Below are 22,457 nucleotides of genomic sequence, written 5' to 3' on the forward strand. Positions count from 1 at the left end.
ATGTTCCGCGAGCACCAAATTATGGTCAAAACAGGGAGCTCGCTGCCTCCTCCCCTCAAATATATCGTATCCGTTCTAACTGCGCCTGCGCCCAGAAGAAGCCATCCTAAGCCTCAGAGAAGTTATTTGGTAGCTGGAAGTGTCAGATGTATCATCTGACCACCTTTCCTGCCAATGTGTGTAGTACCTTTGAATCACGAAAGAAATTTTCTTATTTAATTCTTCAAAGTGTTAGCTGTGCTAACTTAATTAGCACGAACGCTCTACCATTGCTTAATATTGACTGAAAACACTTTCACGTAGTCGTGACATTAAGCAACAAAACAGAAACAGACTGTGCTCCTAGTGTTTCACAGTTCCTAATAAATGTGATTTTAAAAACAAAGCGCAATTGGGGTAATCCGTTGATCAACGCGGTGCATACAAGAACACGTGTATATGACGGCCAGTACTGTCAGAGCCATTGACTCAGGAAGGATAAGACGGGCCTCTCATAGATATTGGTTGCGAAAAATACATGGGAGAACTAGGCACAGATGCGAGAATACTACTGTAATACATGTATCTATACTACAGAATCGTGGTGAGGACTGGAATAACCTGGCTAACGATAGAATTTAATTGACGACTTCCGTGAACACGGAAACGAACCATGAAGCTTCTTCCTCGCAAGGCCGGCAACCTCATTGCCATCTATGAACCGATTGCTAGAAAGTTGCGGGAGTCTCGTCGTCTCACAACCCTATGGGCCTCCACGGCCTATTGCAGAGTTAGCGACCTTTAAGGGGTTTCCTGAACAGTTGTTTACCGACCAGAGCGATACAAGACGTGTCAGCTTGTCAACATACCACATTAATGAATGAATTACTGCCAGAGTAAGAAGTTCGAGGTTTGCCCACCAGGGCAGGACAGACAGAGTCATCTGTGATGTGGTAGCGACACCTTCCTGCGAGAGATTCAACCTGTAATGTAAGCAATGCCAGTGATCTGCAGGAAGTAGAATGTCAGAGACGTGTTGTGCTTGCAGGTGTTCATCTCAGCAGGCAGGATGGGCATTTCGGACATACTACTACTGACAGCTTTGATTTCTACTTCTGCTTTAGCTCGTAAGTACACCTAATGATGTAACAGGCGCTGTGTATATGCAGTAGTATGTGCAGTTGATGAAGCTAGGCGTTAAAACTTCAGAAATAACATTCGGTAGCCTCAGGTTCCATAACATGCAAGTTGTTATTCGCATAAACGGACCGTAGCAGTGACCATTTGAAACCTCTCGAATTATGTCGTCTCACCAGTCACAGGTTGTTAATCTCCCGTTTCATTTATAATTATTGGCATGTAAGTAACGGCATCGTCTTCTCTTTCACCTTTTCACGAGTAAGGTAATCAGACTTCTTCCAATTTTCAATTCAAAACTATTCTGAGGTGGTTAATCCTTTAGGCTTTGTTAGGAATGTTGGAATTTTGCAAGGCCCGTCTCACAAAAATTGTGCACATGAGAGCGAGCCAAAACTGAGACCTGAGTGTTCCAAAAGTCCAAGACCGTATAAAGGTAAAGTTGTTCTTGTGCTTAACTAATTAAACACTACGTCATGAAGGCGTATCGGGGAGTGGATATGTAGATCCACATTTTCTTGACCTCAGCATTAGCTGGATGTGAGCGGCCAGATTCACGCCCCGGCCGCTTTACCCCCGGGAAATAGCCCTCGGTACGCATTGGATAGGAGGTCCAGTGGACTCCGGAGCCACCCTGGAAACTTGCTGAAGAGAAAATGCTTGACCTTACCGGAACTCGAGCTCCGACCCCTCGGTCGTCCAGTCCGTAGCTAGTCGCTATTCCGACTACGCTATCCCGGCTCCTGTCCAAGACCGTATGGCTTTCATAAAGGTAGAGTTGTCCTTCTGCTTAACTAATTAAGCACTACGTCATGAAGGTGTATGGCACTAGATGGAAGTGAATGGCCAGATACACGCCCCAGCCGCTTTATACCCGGGGATAAAGCACCCAGTACCCATTGGATAGGTGATTGGATGAACCCCAGAACCGGTCTGGACGAAGTGGAGAATTGAAAATTCTTGACCCTACCGGGACTAACTCCGACCCATCGGCCGTCCAGCCTGTAACCAGCCGCTATACCGACTACGCTAGCTGCTATAAATTATAATCATTGTCCTTTAATTTTAAGTAGGGCTAGAAATGTATTAACTACTTATCAGTAAATGATGAATCCATTAATGATTTAAACCGGCACTCTGATAGTTACGTATAAACATTTCGCATTGAGGAAGGTTGAAAGTAGATGGCCTATGTTCATTAATTACTCAGAATTTTAGAAAATTTTCTTCCTCCCTCCAGACAAATTGTACGACACTACCTTCAAATAGGGGGAGTCGAGATAGCGTAGTCGGGATAGCGACTGGCTACGGGCTGGACGACTGAGGGGTCGAAGTTCGATTCCCGGTAGGTTAAATAATTTTCTCTTATCCACGTGGTCCAGACCGATTCTGGGGCCCGCCCAGCTTCCTATTCAATGAGTATCAGGGGTTCTTTCCCCGGGAGTAAAGCGATCGGGGAGTGAAGCTGACAACTCACCTTCAGCTAATGTCGAGGTTAAGAAAATATGAATATATATATATATATATATATATATATATCTCGTATATGCCATCTCCAACATATGCCTTTATGGCGTAGTGCTTAATAGCACAGGGACAAATTTACCTTCACCTTCAAATAGGTCAGGACATCGTCCTCCAGATCATTAACCACTCTCCATTTATTACCACCCCCTCCGTGTATTCGATTTTAGGCCTACAATGTACAAAAGTAAAATTGTCCCTGTGCTTAATTAATTAAGAACTATGCCATGAAGACGTATGGGGGACTGCAGGTCTACGAGTATATCCATGTTTTCTTGACCTCGGCACTAGTCAGCTTCACGCCTCTGCCGCTTTACCTCCAAGGAAAGAGCCCTCAGTATAATACCCATTGCACAGGAGGCTGGGTGGAAACCAGAGCCGGTCTAGACTAGGTGGAGAAAATCTTGCTCCTACTGGAACTCAAACCCCGACCCTTCAGTCGTGCAGCCCGTAGCCAGTCTCTATACTGACTGCACTATCCCTGCTTCGTAAAATATATAGCTCCTGCAATTACATCACTATTATTAAATAACTTATGAATCAACCTTAAATTGAAAGCTCGAAGTAATTTATCTGGCGTAACAGTTAATGAAGAAGCCGGGATAGCTCAGTCGCAATAGCGATAGGACGGCCGCAGTCTGTTTCGGGGGGGGGGCAAGAATATTTTAGCTCACAGCGTCCAGAACGGCTCTTGGGCCCACCAAGCCTATCCAATGGGTACTGGGGGATTCCTTCCCTGGGAGTAAAGCAGCCAAGGCGTGAAGCTGACCACTCACTTCCAACTGGTGCCTAGGTCAAGAATGGTGGATCTATACCTCAGCTCCACCATGTGTCTTCATGACATGGTATTTAAATAATTATAAAATTTCAGTTTCTTTTCTAACAATTATTGAGTAGTATCTTCCGGGTTATAACGCCGTGTAGTTCGAAGACAGACCGACGTTTGGGAAAAACATATCTCCATCTTCAGGGTGGAGGAATAAGCAAAGAAGAAAGCAATATGCTCCACCAGAAAATGGCGCTCTTTCCAAAGTACACGGAATCACAAACAAAATGTCTCTAATCTCCATAGCCATCCCCTTTAAAACTTCAGATCTTAAAATTAAGGAACTGTTACTAGTGATGAAATCTTATGTAGCCAGGAATTACGAGTACAAACTTCACCCGAATGAATCGCCATTGCGACAGAATAAATCTGATATATTTTCATGCCAAACCCAAGATGGGTGTAACTACGCTCTAGACGAAAATTTCCCCACCTTAGGGTGGAAACAGTAACACCGAACACCTCAGATATGTCCTTTGGAAGGTCATGCAACGATTAGGCGTATTCACAAAAGATTCGCATACACTCAGGCTCAAATTATTTCATGGGCCATTGTGAACATTATATGGAATAACGCATAAATGTCAACATCAACGAGCCTACAAAGGGCTGGAGACTTTAACGCTGGAGTAAGTGACGAACTTCGCTTTATTCATCAGTCCAAAGAAACGGAATATCTCGACAAGCAGAAGATATTCATGCTGACTTCCTGAAACCAGCTAAGGCCAGTAGTCTTAAAGTATCTTTCCTTGTTTTATAATAAACAGCATGCATTTGTTAACAGCATTTTCAAGTATGTTTCTGTCCCCTCATAACTTTTCAACCATCGGCTTGTTTTTCATGAAAATTTATGTGAATGCCATTAAAGAGCGCCCCATTTTTACGTTTAAATTTCCTACCATCCGTGGTATGCGGCCTGTATTTGCAACTAGCAACGATAAGGTGATCTCGCCTCCTTTTATTTATTTTTTCAGAATAAGGAAATTAGGCTAAAATATAGTCAATGTACTATTGAAGGTGGAAAAGTGAAATTTGGTGTACAGTCAGGTCATGAACAAGCTTACAAATTCTGTATGAAAATGCTTTTTTGTGTAACCACTGAAAATGTGGCGAAATGGATGATGCAAAACTTTGAGATTACATCCGACTACGATAAAGTGTTTTGTATTAGCAGCGATAGAAATTATGGACAGAAGTCTTAAATCTTAGGCTATACGCCTATTTGCTAATAAAGAATTCGTGTAATCCCCTCTTTAAGAACAAATTATTCGAAGGCAAATTGGTGTCATTTAATATTCATATTTCACTAGAACTATAAACTTGTGACGTCAACTATTTATGCAGAAGAGTACTACAAATTCAGACAGGTAGAAACATAAAAGCCCGGACGTCATTCCTTAAATTTTCGTGAAGTTTGACACCTCCAGACATGGGTATTGAGCCCTGGCATCACGCTATTAGCTTTATTGGGCGCCTTTTAAACTGGGCGTCTCTGTAAGGAACGTTGAAGAAGTTCATAAATATGTAAGCTCCGGCACAGATATCACTATCTCTTTTTTATGCGTTCTTCTACGAAGCTGTCAGTATGCAGACTGTATGGCGTCAAATGGGAGGATATCAGATGAATCCCGAATTGAAAGGAAACGGCAGTGACCTGTACGACGTACAATTGTGACATTTGCGTGGAGGAACTGAGTAAGACTACGAAAACGCTGTCAGGATACCCAGTTTCCTGGCCGATTCTCGAACCGGGAACTTCGCAAATACGTGCTTAGAGCATTACTGCTACGCCAACAAATTCGGTCTCCTAACCTCAAACACCAAAGGCAGCTCGGATTATAGGACCTTTTCAAGGTCTCTAATCAACGACTAACAGCCAGTCGTTCGGGCAAAATCAGTCCTAGTAAACACCGGCTTCCTCAAATGTTTGCGCATGTCCATTTATAGACTTTTCAACATAGGCAGGAAAAAGGTTCTGTTGAGATCTTCAGGTATGGTTATTATATCGCACAGAATTCACCAGCTTCTCTCTATGGGACTACTGGTGATTTAACCCACTGCGGTTGACGTTTTCCGGTCAGGAAAATACATTGTGGTTGGAATTATGTGTGAAAAATGAATGCCTAAAGGTAGAAGTTACATTTCACAACAACCGTGACGCATCAGTATAGAGGTATTACTGGTAAAATGTAAGATACAGCCAAAAAAACTCTCATAATCGCCATCTCTGAAGAAACGCCGAAACTACGCGCTAACTGAGAAGATTGAATAGGCCCGCACGCCAGGTCCCAGTCCATCCAAGCATTATAGAATGATTCACTCCATGGAGGCCTTCATTTTATAAATATAAACTACAAGATGACTTAAGAACGAAAACGAAACTAGGCGAGTACATACCTTGGTAGACTTGAGGATAATTGGGATACCAGAGGTCCTGAAATTCTTATCGCTTCGCCTGAAGACGCAGGCCGAAATAATGTCCTATGTCCACACACGTTATTTCACCACGCAACTGGCAGATTCACAGCCTGAAGAAAACAGAACAAATCAGGCAAGTACGGTTTAATGTTGCAAAGCACACAGTTATCTCCCAAACACATGTCGAATTGTTAAATGTTGCAAAGCACATTGATACCTCCCGAATACATAGTACGTAGAAATGGCAAATGTTGTAAAGCACATGCGAGCAGTTTTCGATCAGATGGCAACACCAGTTCTGGAAATTATAGATATCACCTCGTAAAAGTTCAGTGCGCCTCTCTTATCTGAACTACGACCAAACGGGCCAAATTCGGCTTTTACCTATTTGTCGGATCAGTATAAAATGATGGGCCCTAATAATACTAGTAATTTACTTGTACTCCTTGTCATCACGGCATGGCGCATTCTCTGGTTGCGTCGAGGTGTGGAGAATAGCTGTGAAAATATTAATAAGTAACAACCGAACACCCGATTAGGAAAGATCCTACGGCTTGAAGGTTGAGAATAAGGCTACCAACCCACCGAAAAAAAAATGTGCATACTTCGAAATATTTCATAGGGTCTTGAAATTGGATCACTAGTTGGTCGAGGCACTATGCTACAAGTCCCGATGAGGTCATTGGATTTTTTTCCAATTGACCTAATCCTTCCAGCCGCACTATGATCCTGGGGTTTACTCAGCATATAACAGAAATGAGTACCAGGAATGTTCTTGGGGGTAAAGAGCGGGCGGCGCGTAGGGCTGAGAACCTTTCCGCCATCTGTGAGCCGATTGTCTAGAAAATGTGAGAACCTCTACATATCACAACCCTATGGGCCTCCACGGCCTGTTACAGGGATACCTTTACTTTACTTACTTTCACTTTCTTGAACTCGGATTCTGTGGAAAACCTAATCAAAGGAATATATAAGATTTGAGGTTTCCATGATGGTGACTATGAAGAATGTCGTCCTCTGGGATGTGGTGCCGCGTAGATACTATGTAAACCGACGTTTCGGAGGAACATGTCGCCTCCATCTTCTGGGTATAAAAAATCCGCGGATGAGGAACCAGCGTGAGGAGGTGGCTGCAGTCACGTTGTCCCCGTACTCAGTGCAACACCTCGCCATGAAGACGTAGCTCGAAGCATTCCTCACCTCTGCACCAGATGAGGGTGAATGGTCCATCTCATTTCCTGACCGCCTGACGTCCTTATCCTATGGATAAGAGACTGGGTGGGCCTCAGAGCCGGCCTGGACACTATAAAGGCTCTGTCCCTGCCTGGAATCGAACCCCAGTCCGTAGCACAGTCTTTATACTGTCCGAGCTATCTCGGCTCCATAATAATGAACATAAGCTAAATTATGTTCATTTATCATAATAATAATTTTATCACTGTTTGGCTTATTATAATGTAAACAGAAATGCTGCTTATAATTCAATATAACCTGCAGAGGGATAACTACGGAGAGTACTCTCTTCTCGAATGTGACTTCGTTCAGTCCGGTACAAGTTCACTGATGTTTCGGAAAAATGTACTGCCTCCATCTTCAGGGTCAAGAGTAAGCCAGTTAAGCCGAGTCTCTGCTTCTTGCTTGTTTCTCATTTAATTTACTCGTCAACCCTCAAGGCTCAGGCAGTACTTTCCTCCGAAACGTCAATTAACTTCTCCTGCACTACACGGCGTCACGTGCGAGAAGGCTTCACTCTTCACAGGCAGCCCTATGAGAACTTCAAATCCAACCTGCAAATGAACATGTCTCTGACGCGTGATTAAAACAATTTTACGTCAATTATTTTAGAACATTTATGATCTCTAACTGATATAATTAAATTAGCTCATCTAACTTCCTGGAGCTGAGCCCTTCTTGAGAAGCCGCTTATTGTGCAGCTACTCAAGAAATTCTCAGCATTATATGGAACCCGAAGGTTCATTACCGTGTTCACAACAGCCCTCCACTGGTAACTATTCTGAGTCAGATGGATCCAGTCCATACCACACCACCCTACCTCCCTAACATCAATTTATCTACTAATTCGAGAGACAGAGGAAAGACTTCAATTCCTGTAAGTCATCTTATCACGAAGTGTGCAATGCGAAATACTCACACTCCTACTTTTCAACATTACGCAAATCACTGTAAAACTCTTCATTTCGTTGGCAACACTGAACCGGCGTGTTTCTCTTAACTTTGTTCTAGATCCCACTGTTGGTCCGATTGCCCCCGGCAATTCTTTTTCAGAGCGAATACTGTTTACCAAAGGTATGAGATTTCATTCTTCTAAGCTTCATGTATGCTGATCCCAGTGGCCGCGCAATCTAAGGCATGAACTGTCTTCGCCCGCTCCAACGCTGGGGTCGTGGGTTCAAATCCCACTCGAGGCATCGATGTCTTGTATGTTTATTCTGTGTTTGTGTTGTCCTATGTGTAGGTAGAGGTCTCGCGACGGGCTGATCCCCGTCCGAGAAGCCCTGCCGACTGTGTAAAAACGATTATGAAATTGAAAGAGCGGCCAGGACCCAACAAAGGGCTGTGTAGAGTCATTGATGAATGAATGAAGCATGATATAGTCATTTTGTTCTACTGATAATATCATGAAGCCGCGTGGTCTAAGGCATGAAACGTCTCCGTCCGCTCAAACACTGGGATTATGGGTTCGAATCCCACTCGAGGCATGGATATTTGTCTGCCTTTGTGCTGTGTATGTGTCGTCCTGTGTAAATAGTGCCCTTGCCATGGGCTCATCCCCCGTCCAAGGAGTCCCACTGACTGTGTACAAGATTAAGAAATTGAAAGAAGCCGTCATGGCCCAAACTGGGTTGTAAAGCCTGTAGTAGTTGCCATAATGGTAGTAGACAGTGTCATGATCATTATGAACGAATTAGTAAAAGAGGTGTACCGAAATTTAACTTTCTGAAGGCTTTAAATATTAATTATTGTTGACACGAGTACTTCAGCGTGAATTAAAAAATTTATTGATTGATCATTACTTTAATAAAGTAACCGAAATTTTGCGGCTAGAGGGTGTCGCGTGGCCAGCGCAACGAATCACCACGGCAGTTAATTTCGGTTTTTTAGACCGGAACCGCTATTTCCTTGAAATAGCTCCTCAATTATGATCACGAGACTGAATGGACCCCGTTCCAGACCCACTACTTCTCAGAAAACCTGGTAGCGCCGGGAATCGTACCCGGAACCTTTGGATCTGTAGCCAGGAACTCTGACCACTAGACCACAGAGGCGGTCAGCTTTCTCCTCTAAAGGTTAATAAATCTATCACTTCCAAGCATGAGTAATATTGCTTCTTCGCGTTTATTAAGAAAACTTGTATTAAAATGAATTTATTTGGGTGTGAATAAAAATTGCCAATAAGAATATTATGTCTCTGGACATTATTCTTTGTCATGATTTCATTTAAAACACAGCGTTTCGGAGTCCGGATTCTGCCTTCGTCTTCAGGTAAAACCTACTCAGTTAGGCCCAATCGATATAGCTACTTCATATCTCCGGACGCCAGCAACAGCACAAGATAGTGTGGAAAACATAATTATAGATAATATCCATACCTAATATTTATATTAATGTACCATCGTCACAAACTTTGAAATCTTAAAAAAGTTGCAGAACTTCAACAATTTACAGGCACGGAATATATACTCGCCGTCATAAAAGGCAAGAAAATGAAAGGCATTATGATGTACTATCGGAAAGTTCTAGGACTTTTATTGTTGTAAGTGCCTCGGTGAAAGACGTTAAGAAGGGATGTCAAAGACACACTTCTGCAAACCTATTGCATCGGCCTGCCACGTGATAACGTGCTGTGAACACATGTTGTTCTTATATGAGAGCTTTTTCTACTTCGTGTTTCGTTTTCCCTGCGATCGATGGCAAAATCGAGCAACGTGTCTGCATCAAGTTTTGGTGAAGCTCGGAAAATCTGCTACCGAAACTCTTTGAAATGCTTCGTGAGGCATCTGGAGAACATTCTTTAAATCGGACAGCGGTCTCTGAATGGCATTCAAGTTTCGAGGCCGCGCGAGTGTCAGTTGAAGATGACGAAGGTTCAGAGCGATCAGGCACCAGCAAAAGGACAGAAAATATTGAGAAAATTGGAGAACTCATCCACGAAGACCGTCGCCGAACAATCCATGAGCTGGCTGAAACCGCTGGGATCACTTATGGAGTTTGCCAGGAAACCTTAACAGAAACATTGAAAATGCGCCGCATTGCTCCTTCATCACGACGATCACAACGCCTCCCTTCCACATGTCCCTGAAAACCACAGTTTGTGACTAACAACAATATGGCTATCATTCCCGATCCTCCCTACTCTCCGGACTTAGCCTCCTGTGATTTCGTTTTGCTTCCCAAATTGAAAATAAAACTGAAGGGGCGACGTTTTGAAACAGTGTCTGACATCCGAAGGGAATTGCAAGTGGTACTCGACAGCGTAGAATTTATGTAGAAGGGTAGAAGCAATTCGAGGTGAATACATTTGCAAAATAAATTAAATACAATCTGCTACAGATACACAACAACGTAGACATTTGTGACCTGCAGAAGAAGTAACCCTAAGTACCAAAATAATGCTGGGTAGTTTAAAACAGTTCGACGCACTAATGACTTCAATTAATTGCAAATGTTTTGATATACGAAGTGGGGTCATAAAACTTCAAACTAAGCAATGCATTCGTCTCTCTCGGCGTGGCCGATGCTCAGATGAGTTAGACGCAATCCATGCACACGGCATCTGGGCAGATACTTACTTACTTACTCATGGAGCTGAGCCCTTCTGGAGGAGCCGCCAATTCTGCAGCTACTCAAAAATTTCCCAGCATTTTATGGAACCCGAAGGTTCATTACCGTGTTTACAAGAGCCCTACACTGGTCCCTATCTTGAGATAGATCAATCCAATCAATACCATCCCATCCTATCTCTCTAAGATCCATTTTAATATTGTCCGCCCATCTACGCCTTGGTCTTCCCAGTGGTCTCTTTCCTTCCGGTTTTCCCACCAATATCCCATACGCATTCCTCGTCTCCCCCATTCGTGCTACATGCCCTGCCCGCCTCATCCTCCTTGACTTGATCATTCTAATTATACTTGGAGAAGAGTACAAATTATGAAGCTCCTCATTATGCAGTTTTCTCCAACCTCCTGTGACTTCATCTCTCTTCGGTCCAAATATTCTCCTCAACACCCTGTTCTCAAACACCCTCAGTCTATGTTCCTCCCTTAATGTCAGAGACCAAGTTTCAGAACCATACAGAACCACAGGCAAAATTATAGTTTTGTACATTCTAATTTTTATGTTTTGAAGGACACATACAGATTTAAATAAAATATTAATTTGTCATTTAAATACACACAACATACAGGTCGACTTGGTTGGCTCTTATTTAATGATTCAGTGGTCAACTGCAGAACCTTGTCTACATCGAATGACTTGGATGATTACTTAGTGTGGTCGAAATGTCAGCTAAACAAAACATGATCTCGTATTGGCGGGAATGTTCAGATTTGAATCTGCCAGTCAATTTATAGAAAGCTAACACAGCGTTGTGAGTTATGCACTGAACATGGGAGATCTCATTTCCCCAGATTCTTTTTGTAATAAAGATATTTGTAACTTATTTTAGTGTACATTTCATTAAACAGTTAACTGACTTTCGAGCCATCCTGCTGAATTTAGAGGAAGAGTCCTTGAAATAAACTAAGATCGTTTACTTTGAAATTTTTATGTACTCGTCTTTCCATTTTATGTGAAGTGTAAACAATGTTGTCAGACAACGGTGAAGAATTTAGAAAAATTATCGTGACCTATTTAAAAGCACTTTGAGGTTTACCGTGTGCCGGAAGATCTAACCGCGCTGATTCTTACTTGAAACCCTTACAATACAAGAACTGCTGCTCATGTCATAGACATCTTGATGTGAGGTTTGGGGTTTTCCCGAAAGAGAAACGCTATCTGAACTGTATTCCGGGAAACTGAGGTGTCCTTATGGCAAAGTGCTTATCGCATCCTGCAAACGTTACAAGCCCAAAAGCAATCATACATTCTCCTGTAAGAGACAAAGTCTATGAGACATTCATTTACACTCCTCATCACAAAATTCAATTCACTGTGGACACTCTCACATTTGTCATGCAACAGAACGTTTGTTCTGGGTCGAGCGAGAGTGGAAAGGAGTAGCTTTACTCCAGTTTGGAGTACATATAGTTTCGTTCAAGTTGTGATGTTTCTCACTTGCATTTTTATGTGCCTGGTTCGGGACATCATATATTCGACGTTTTTCTTAGTTACCTCAGTCCCTCCAGGCAAATGTAGGAATAAACCCTTCAATTAAACCACGTCTTTCCATATCGTTTCTAATTCATAATCCACTATCATGAACTACTCGACGCTGTGTAGCCTGAATTACTCAGAGCGTCGTTAAATAAACCATAAACAAAAATCAATAAATAAATAAATAGGCACATTACTATTTCGACGAGTCGGAATAGCCCAGTAGGTACAGCGACTGCCTATGGGCTGGACGACCGAGGGGTCGGAGTTCGTGTCTCAGTAGGAGGCAGGATTTTTCTGCTCTCCATCTCCAGACCGGTTCCGGGGCCCATTCATCCTCCTATCCAATTGATATTGGGGGCTTTTCCCTGGGGATAAAGCGGCCGGGGACTGAAGCTAATTACTCATTTCCAATTAGTACAGAGGGGCATTCAAGTTCTAAGGTCTCCGATGTTTTTTCTCAGGACTGGGAGCAGATAGACACACGCGGTTTAGTTTAAAATACGTGTGCACTCTTTGTGAATGCGCGACAGAGATGGCAGCACTCTATGACACACAGAACTCTTGTGGTAGCGGCGAGAGTGAGAAGTGTTTTAGATACTTAAAATGGCCACGTTTTCGTTACAAGAACAGCAAGTAATCATTCGTTTTCTCCACTTGCGTGGTGCGACACCCATTGAAATTCATCGCCAGTTGAGTGAGACGTGTGGTGATGGTGTCATGAATGTGAAAAATGTGCGTTCGTGGGTGCGACAGTTCAAAGAAGGCCGAACGTCGTGTGACAACGAACCAAAACAATATCGGCCTCGCACCAGCCGGTCTGACAAGATGGTCGAGCGAGTTGAGAAAGTTGTTTTGGAGGATCGCCGATTGAGTGTGGAAAACATCGCCTCTAAAGTTGGCATTTCCGTGGGATCTGTGCACAAAATCCTGCATGAAGACCTGCGAATGAGGATAGTGTCCTCCAGGTGGTTGCCACGAATTCTGGCGGATGACCACAAGGCTGCACGCATGGCAATTTGCCAGGCGATGTTGACACATGATGAAGGCATGAATGGGACTTTCTTTTCATCAACTGTGACAATGGATGAGACATGGATGCCGTTTTTCAATCCGCTATTGCATCAGCAATTTTCCAGCGGTCAAAACAGACTCCTACAGAAGCGTTCGCAGCGGCCATGGAATCATGGCGTCGACGTTGTGAAAAATGTGTACGGTTGCAGGGAGATTACGTTGAAAAGTGAGAGAAGTTTAAAATTTTTTGTATGATTATTGTGTGAGGAAAAAAATCGGAGACCTTAGAACTTGAACGCACAACGTATACATCAATGGCCCCATATGTCTTCGCGGTGTACTGCTTAATTAGTTATACCCGGGACTTTTTTCTTGCATTATCAATTGGTTTTAGTTTCATTTGCTGCACATATAAAAACTGTTAACCCTAAATCTTACCACGATCTGTATTTCAATTACATTCTGTTTCTTCAATGAACCGTTTTAAAGCGAACACATAAAGTTCGATTTGAGCGACAAGTATCCGTGAAGTCGACAGACAATATTTACCCAAAATTATTGTAGTTTCTTTAGGCGACTGAGACGCAGTTCCGATTAGTAATTGATTTTATTAATAACCTACAGGTCGTAACTACAATTAATTATAACACTGTTACCGATTTAAGCAATTAACACTCACTACACACTGATCCCTTCAGTCTATCTGCAGTAATCTTCACGGGTAGAGAACTATAACATTCTCCCTAAATCACACACTCCCAATACCACTGCACTATAGCACATGTACATGTAAATCTTCAAATCACAAGCTAAATCCTCACAGGCCGACCTCTTCTATTCTTCTGTACTCTTGGTTCTAATTCGTTCTCAGTCTTCACAATTCAGGCTCCATTCTCGTCCTTGTACTCTCACCTGCTGAAACCTTCATCACTGTCACTTTAAAACTGAAACTGCTCAAGTCAAAGTCACATCAGTCAGTCTGTCCTGGTGTCGAGCCCAATCTGGGTCTTATGACCAGATTACTGACAGATTACTGTTTAACAATTACGGTCGTGTTATTGTGAGGCGCCCTCTCTGACGAGAAGACGGGTCTGTCTTTTGTTAGAGTCATTGTCTGCAGTAGTAAGTCATTTGTCATAATGTAAAGGATATTTACATTTTACATGTTAAACATGTTGCATGTATGAGGGGTAGGCCTCCATGTTAAACATGTTAATAAATGTATATAAAATACATACAGGGCCCCTGTCAGACCAAGCTCAGTACAGCAGATTATGTCCTATTTCTAGTAGCTTCCGCTACAACTGCAGTCTAATCACTTGAACGTTCGTATGCTTGATCGCCGCCAAGTTTAAGCCTTTTATAATTTCTACGAGTATGTCGGGCTTCGCCTTGTCCAATACTTGGAACATTTTTGTTATCATGATTTTGTATGACTTCTGCTTATTGCCTGCATAATTTTCTTATATAATCATATACGTACGGAATATTGAAAGCCATGTGTAAGTCGCGAACCGGTGTGTGCTTTGGAAAATTGCCAATGGTGCGGAGAACCTGGTTTTGTAGGCGCTGCAATTTCACTAGACGGGTGTCTGCCGCGAATTCCCAGGCGGGACTAGCACAAGTCATTACAGATCTAATCAGAGCTTTGTGGAGGGTCAGTTTAATGTTAGCGCTTTTTTTTTTCCTTTGGCACTACAGCCCAGTGGGCCTAGGCCTACCTCCATGAACGCCGTTCACAATGTTAGCGCTTAATCGCTCTCTTTTGAATAGAGAGTACAATCTAATAAATGTTCTGAAGGCCTTGGCTTCGATCATTTCTATGTGCAATCTCCATGTAACCCTCCTATTGAAGATTACCCCGAGATATTTTACAATATTTACAAGTGACATATGTCTGCCATTCAGTGTAAGATGAGACACAGGCGGACGACTGCGAGAGAAGTAGATCCCTTGAGTCTTATCTTCATTAATTTTGATATTCCACCAGGTTTCTATTGAGCTGAGGCCGTGCTGGAGATTTCTAACAAAACCCTCCTTGCAATCTTTCGCATACAGAGAGGTGTTGTCTTCAAAGAAGGCTAGATGAACGCCATGTGTTTGGGGGCATCACATATGTACATATTGAAAAGAGTAGGAGACAGGACCGAACCTTGTGGCACCTATGCTTGCATTTCCCTTGGCGTAGAAATTTCGCCTTCCACCGAAACACTCAATTTACGTTCTGAAAAAAAAAATCCAATAAGCTTAATTAAGCTGGTCGAAAATTCCAATTCTGACAACTTAGGTAGCAAGCCAGAGTGTCATGTATTATCAAAGGCTTTTTCGATGTCCAAGAACACCGCATCCGTTCTGTCTGGAACTTTAGTTATACGTGTATAATGTAGCGCTCCACCATGCCGTTCGACTGCGGGTGGAGGTGCATGGTGAGCGTCTAGCTCACTCCAAGGCGATGCAAAACTTCTTGTAACAGATGAGACTCGAAGTTACGGTACTGAACTCTATGCAACTCCCGAGGTATGCCGAAGCGGCAGAAGAAGTTGGTGACCAAAGCTTCCGCTATTGTAGAAGCTTACTGACTGGGATGTCGTGCACTTCCGGCCATTTGGTAAAGTAATCCATAGCGATAGGATGTTACATTATATTTAATTGAAACACCTTCAGCATTTTCTGGGGTGAAACATTTGAACAAAGGACACGAGGTCCTCATTATGCGTTCGTTTCATGTATTGCATACACAGATATGCTGTAGGCGCAGCCGGAATGTATGTCAGGTATCCTATTTTTGGTACAAGAGTACAGTAAAACTTGGTTATAGCAACATCGGTTTCTGCGACACCTTGTCTATTGCGTCAAATATTCAATGGTACGAACTAATTCCTCATAAAGCAACTGTTTTTATACCTTGCTTAGTACGACATGCACAAATGCATCAACCTCGTATGTAACGTCATTTTCATTCCTGAATTTCTNCTACTGTAATTCCATGGTTGGTCTGACACATTTCCCTCTATTACTTTCTCCAGTACTGCTTTAAAAAGTCAACAGCTATAATTTAAAAATTCGGTTTAATGTTACGAAAACCTTGGAGTAGTGCTTAGGACATTGTATTCATTAGGTACTGGGTTCGAGTTTCGACCACAAGATAAACTATTCTGATATAGGATATCTCTGGTTTCCACTCACTCAAATTCTTAAATGGCCACTACTACTTCCTTTCACTCCGCTTCAGTTCGTTATACATCATCATCCTTTCATTACACTAAATAAGCTACATAAAGCACCACTAAAGCACACCAGTATACTGGAATGAATAAGTATGTTTTAGGTAAAGTTACCCTTGTCACAGGCCGTGAAGGTCTGTGGGCTACGAACACACACAGCGACATCGGTCGTACTACGTCCGTACGGTTCATGTCGCATCAAGCAGTAGAATATAAATTGTAGTCTTAGCTTTCATACTTGACATGCGACATCTACCGTACGACAATCGGAGAGCAAAGAAATGTATCTGGTCGCTCTAGTGTGAAAAGTAGGTCGTACGGCAAAATATCGTATGACATTTTTCCGTACGACCGATGTCGCTGTGTGTGTTCCTAGCCAAAGGGTTGAGGCCCCAATATTTTCTAGACAATCGGCTCACAGATGGCAGTGAGGTTGTCAGCATTAAGCGCAGACCGGCAGCACTTCGTCCCCAGGAAGATTCCTGGTACTCATTTCTGTTAGAGGCTGAGTCGACCCCAAGGCCATAGTGCAGCTGGAAGGTTAGGTCAATTGAAAAATTCAATTACGCCGTCTGGATTTAAAACCGTGACTTTCCGGCTTGTAGCATAGTGCCTCAACCAACTGCACTACCGCGTGCCCCCTGTTATAAAGTTTACTGTGCTCGATTTTTAGTAACAACGTCCGTCATCAAATTCGGTTAGAAGGTCGTGCCACGGGAGGTCGATGTGTCATCATGTATGAATGTACGAATTAGACGCGGCGTCCGTGAAAACGTTTAACGGAACCATAAAAAGTAATATACAAGCCGTACCATAGATCAGTTATTCGTTGGACAGTCACTGCAGCGGCCCTAGTTCAATCCCACGTCAGTTCATGTGGGACCTGTGATGGATGAAGTGGAACTGAGGCACCTTTTCTCCGCGTACTTCGGTCCCCGCTGCCAGTTCTTTCTACCAAATACTTAACTTTCTCACGAATGTCATCAGGGACTGATACAGTGAGTCATTTACGGCCGAAGTACCAAGGGACTCTCTCTCACCGCATCCTAAGCATATAGAACGTTAATACCTATGCAATTTTTACTTTTTGTTATTTATTTGTTACTCTGTGACTGATCGCCTAAAATATAGATCTAAATATATAGTTTCGTTTTTTGTTTTGCGGATGTGCTTGCAGGTCCCCAAAACATTTTTAGTAGATGGAAGAACTACTTCTTGAATGTACGTACATAGGGTCAGTGATGTTAGGCAGATAGAAATACATACAGCTGAGCTGTTAGTACCTGATCCTAGCACTTCTGAGGTTGAAATTGCTATTGCAAAATCGCCACGTAGTGAATCAAATCCCGGCAGAACATATTCAAGCACAGGGTGAAATACTATGTTCTAAGATCCATAAGTTAATTAAGTCTATTTGGAATAAAGGAAAAATTTCCTGATCATTGGAAAGAATCTATTATTGTATCCGTTCACAAGAAGGGTGATAACACTGCTATCAACTTCATATAAAATTTTATCTGATGCTCTTCTCTCAAGGACAAGTCCATACATAGATGAAATTATTGGGGATCATCAGTGTGGGGTATCGACGTAACAGATCAACTGCTGATCAGATCTTTTACATTCGTCAGATACTGGAGAAAAAATGGGAGTACAATGAGACAGTACATCAGCTATTAGTAGACTTCAAGCAAGCCTATGATTCAGTTAGGAGGGAAGTATTGTACAATATTCTGATAGAGTTTGGGATACCCATGAAACTAGTCAGGCTGTTTAAAATGTGTTTAAACGAACGTATCGTAAAGTCCGTATAGGTAAATATTTGTCTGATAATTTTCCTATTCAGAATGGCGTAAAACAAGGAGATGCTTTATCGCCACTCGCCGAGTCCAATTTAGCACAAAACCGGCATTTCTCCAAGAAATATATCATATGAAGCCAATGTAACTTACGTAATGAAATGTTTACTTATAAATAACCTTCTGTCTTAACATTTTTCGAACCACTCTGTACTTTCCAGTATGCATGTAATCCTCAATGTAAAGGGGGGAAAGGTAAAAATCCGATATAAAAATAACGAATCAGATGCCGCATGGACCGAATCTAGTAGTAAGAAAGTTTCTGTTATTGGATCGGTAAATCATGTCACGTGTTAGAGCGACTCTTTTCCGGGTTCTGCATTGGTAATTGGACTTACTGAACAAACAACTCGTAACTACATTTAACTATATCGCTATCTCTGATCTCCACACTTTACAGTTCACTAGAGCACACAGTCTAGTGCTCGCAGTCTGTTACTAGACGTTTCCTGGTAACGGGTTTTAACACAGCCCGCTTAAGTCCTTACCGCCTGACACACATTCTGCGACTGAACCAGACTCTACACTTGTACCAATGATAACGCCTCGTCAAGGACACAGCTCTTCTAATGTTGTAGGTCAACTCTTGCTGCAAAGGCGTGTTTATGGCGCCGTTGCATAGCAACGGTCGCGGCGCAGATCATGGAAAACACCGCTTCCAACAGTTCTTCTATTGTTTTAGTTCAGATATTGCTTGCTAATAATCTGCTTCCTAACAACGGCTGTTGTTCTGTTGCCTGTTTCGCGGTCGTTGCCTATAAACGGGTCTATACGCCAAATCTATTTCTCTAGAAACATCCCCCTGACTTTATCTCCATCGAAAGAAAAAGTAGGTCGAGCTCAAGAGTACAAAGAAGTGTTAACCACTTCCGGTGGGAAGGTTGCTTTAGCCGATCTCTAGACCTATAAACGGGAAATGAATGTGTGCTGCAATTTAAACTGCAGACACGATGTGGTAACGACTGTTTAATATTTCTGTCAAAGTTTCGAGCAGTTGCCATATAGATAATTTTCAACAAACAGTACCACTATACACACAGTTTATGCTTCCAGATCACAGTAAATCTCACCTGATATATACCAATACAGGTGTTCCACGGTTACCGCCACCAGATGGAAAATAAATACACTTTACAGATCGCTGTCGCACACAGACTAGTGTCCTCAGTCTATTATAGTCTCCACTAGCCGTTTCCTGGTAACGGATTTTAACACAGGAACTGATTTGAGTCTGAGTCTGAGTTTTATGTTATGACTGACGGTCAGCCGGCCAGTCTCTCTTGGAATAAAGCACCCATCTGGGACTCATAACCAGATTTTTATTACTGTCAGACAGTTGCGGGTTTGTTAATGTGGGGCGCTCCCTATGACAAGAGGATGGTTCTGTCGTTTACAATTGCTGCTTCACCTCGGCAGCTCAGTCGCTCTCGGGTCCGAGTCCCGTGGGACTCGCGACCATATTTTATGGTCTCAGATTCGAGACTTCAATTTTCGTCTCCTCCTACGACTCACAAGGCTACGGTGGAGATATTCGACACCGCCTTCACACGGGATTCAACTGAACTAATTTTATCTCTTGTTTATAGAAGCTCCGCCCGAACTATGAGAAGAGGCACCACGTTTCCAACAGTAACTTTATCGTTGCGTGCGTATTCTTTGCCGCGGGAACGTGTTTACCTAGCCGTTGCCGAGAAACGGTCGTTGTTTACAGTATCACTGCTTAGCAACGGGTCTATAGGCCACAGCATACATACCAAGTTTCTTAAAGTTTGGTTCGAGTATTGAAAACTTAATAGGGGGGGGGGATTTTTAGACACAAAAACAACATGGTAACGTCATGGTCCTACATTTATTTTTTCAAAATAAGAGAACTACGATAAAAATTTTGAGTGGTAGCCATGTTCATATATTTTACACCCCACAGAAACAGTATAGAACGTCTGAGAAAAAATTTAAATTCGCTAGTGGGGGGTGGAGTCCAACTGGGTCCACTCGGCACGGTGGCCATTGATTGGCCTATTGTAGCCTGCCCCGGGTGATTATGCTGATGGAGAATTTTGTGGAATGAAGACTGGTAGGGAAACTAAAGTACTCGGAGAGAACCAGCCCCAGCGCCACTTTGTCCACCACAAATCCCACTTGACCAGACCCGGGATCGAACCCGGGCCCCCGTGGTGGGAAACCAGCGACTAACCGCTTGAGCTATGGCTCGGCCTTAAACGTCTGAGAAACATACACTGAACAGAACCAAATTACTCCCATGTCGGATATTCTCATGACCACCATGTTATGACGGGAAAGTACATATTTCAGTGCTTATGGCAAGTCTTTATCCAAATCGCTCAGCTGTAAGAATTCTTGTAAAATTGCTTATTGGATGGACAGACACTCGGATACGATGATGCCAAAATCTGTATGAAATACCCTGAAAGTAGAGAAAAATTAACGTTCAAACTAACTTGAGCAAGGCAGAAGTTTGTAGGATGTTTCCTTTTCATCTCAACGGCTTGGGGTTGCTCGCTCCCTGCGCTGTGCAGCTTCCTGAGAAAAAAAAAAAAAGTTGTCGTAAATTACAGCTATATTTTTGTTTTAAAAAATCATTTTAAATTTGTTTTCATATCCAAATTATATTTGAACCCTAGCTAGAGATAGGATGAGATGGTATGGATTGGATAGATCTGGCTAAGGATAGGGACCAGTGGAGGGCTCTTGTGAACACGGTAATGAACCTTCGGGTTTCAATAAAATGCTGGGAAATTTTTGAGTAGCTGTAGAATTGGCGGCTCCTCCAGAAGGGCTCAGCTCCATGAGTAAGTAAGTAAGTAAGTAAGCAAGCTGTATAGTACTCGTAGTTACACATTAATACTGCGAATTTTTTGTCATTCTTGTTCCCCAAAAAACAACAGCAGTTTTCGGTAACTAACGTTTTAATGTATAACTTTCACTATTTGTGAAATATTTATCACTTTCCCTCTCTTCTTCAAGGCATAAAAAACATGTTAGCATTGATGTGTAGTCATACAGAGGATATATATCCGTCATTGTACAGATGCACAGAACACACTCTTATGGCCAAATAATCTGTATCTGGGGTCACGAACTTTACAGGGTGATGGACAACTGGGAGGTCTTACAGTGACCATCCTCAGAATCTACAGGGAAGAAAAAAGAGACGCGAATTAGAATGCCAGTAGCGTTCTGTCTTGCATTCTCATATCAATATATTTTTCAAAACAGAATTTTAGAAAATTTTGTCTCATAAAAAATACCTAACGAAAAATCAGACATTTTCTCACACTTCAGTTATCGTTATTTGTACCAAATTCCCTCAATTAATGACACCTGAAGACACTCTAAACATATGAAACTCCTTGACGACAGAGATTAAGTTCATAGAGCGTAAATCGTCACGCGTTTTGCCATCATCGAACAAAGAAATGATTGCGAATATATTAATATCCAGTGGGCACGGTGGGCCGAGGTGTGAAGCTGACCACTCACCTCCAACTAGTGACGAGGGCAAGAATCATAGAGTTTAATCTCCATTCTCCCATACATCTTCATAGAGTGATCCTTAATTAATTCAGCACACGGACAATTTGACCTTTGCCGTACATTATAACAGGAAGCACAGACACTACTGTGATTCGTTTCTTTCGCCTGCTTAATACTGAACACTTTAGTGTTGCGGTGACGCTATAAATTTGTATTCTGAGGGCGTCTGGTTAGAATGTCCTCGGAGGTACCGACTATCCTGTCTTAGGATCTCTCGGTTTTCCCTTGTACAGTTCCTTGAAACAGGCAAGTACCACATCGTTTAAAACCCTGCGCACCCATAATTCATGATTATCTTCAGATCTCATTCGACAATATCTACACTATGTAACCTCTGAATTTGAACAGCGTCGTTAAATAACCTAAGAACTAGCCGCTTTTTCTAACAGAACATTTTGGGGCAAGTAGATTCAAAGGGGTTCTGACGATGGTGTATAACACTAGTGATTACTGGGTTTTGGGGCTTTGTTTATCGTCCGGTATTCTACACTATACAACACAGTGTTTCGGAAACTGGATCTCCTTCTGTCCTCAGGTACTAGGGTGGGAGAAACCTAGTCTGTTGGGTCTGTCAGAAAGAGCTAACCT

At 42.5% G+C, this 22,457-nt stretch overlaps 1 protein-coding gene and 1 long non-coding RNA gene across 3 annotated transcripts in view; one reads left to right on the plus strand and one right to left on the minus strand.

Moving 5' to 3' along the window:
* Positions 1-20,851, minus strand: part of LOC117282776 — a 33,150-nt gene extending 12,299 nt beyond the window's left edge. Inside the window, exons 1-2 of the long non-coding RNA XR_004513644.1 lie at positions 20,774-20,851; positions 5,864-5,994 (exon numbers count right to left, since the gene is read on the minus strand). This is a non-coding gene — a long non-coding RNA (uncharacterized LOC117282776). The remainder of the gene's footprint in view (positions 1-5,863; positions 5,995-20,773) is intronic.
* The window catches only part of LOC111870322 (melanization protease 1), a 37,002-nt gene continuing 15,510 nt past the window's right edge, over positions 966-22,457 (plus strand). Inside the window, exons 1-2 of one of the 2 annotated variants that reach the window (XM_023862502.2) lie at positions 966-1,106; positions 8,129-8,191. In XM_023862502.2, the coding sequence (XP_023718270.1) occupies positions 1,049-1,106; positions 8,129-8,191 (121 nt within the window). In that variant the 5' untranslated portion in view covers positions 966-1,048. The remainder of the gene's footprint in view (positions 1,107-8,128; positions 8,192-22,457) is intronic. The other variant, XM_023862503.2, reaches the window with a different exon arrangement.

This window comes from Cryptotermes secundus, unplaced genomic scaffold (genome assembly GCF_002891405.2).
Source record: "Cryptotermes secundus unplaced genomic scaffold, Csec_1.0 scaffold391, whole genome shotgun sequence".
NCBI lineage: Eukaryota > Metazoa > Arthropoda > Insecta > Blattodea > Kalotermitidae > Cryptotermes > Cryptotermes secundus.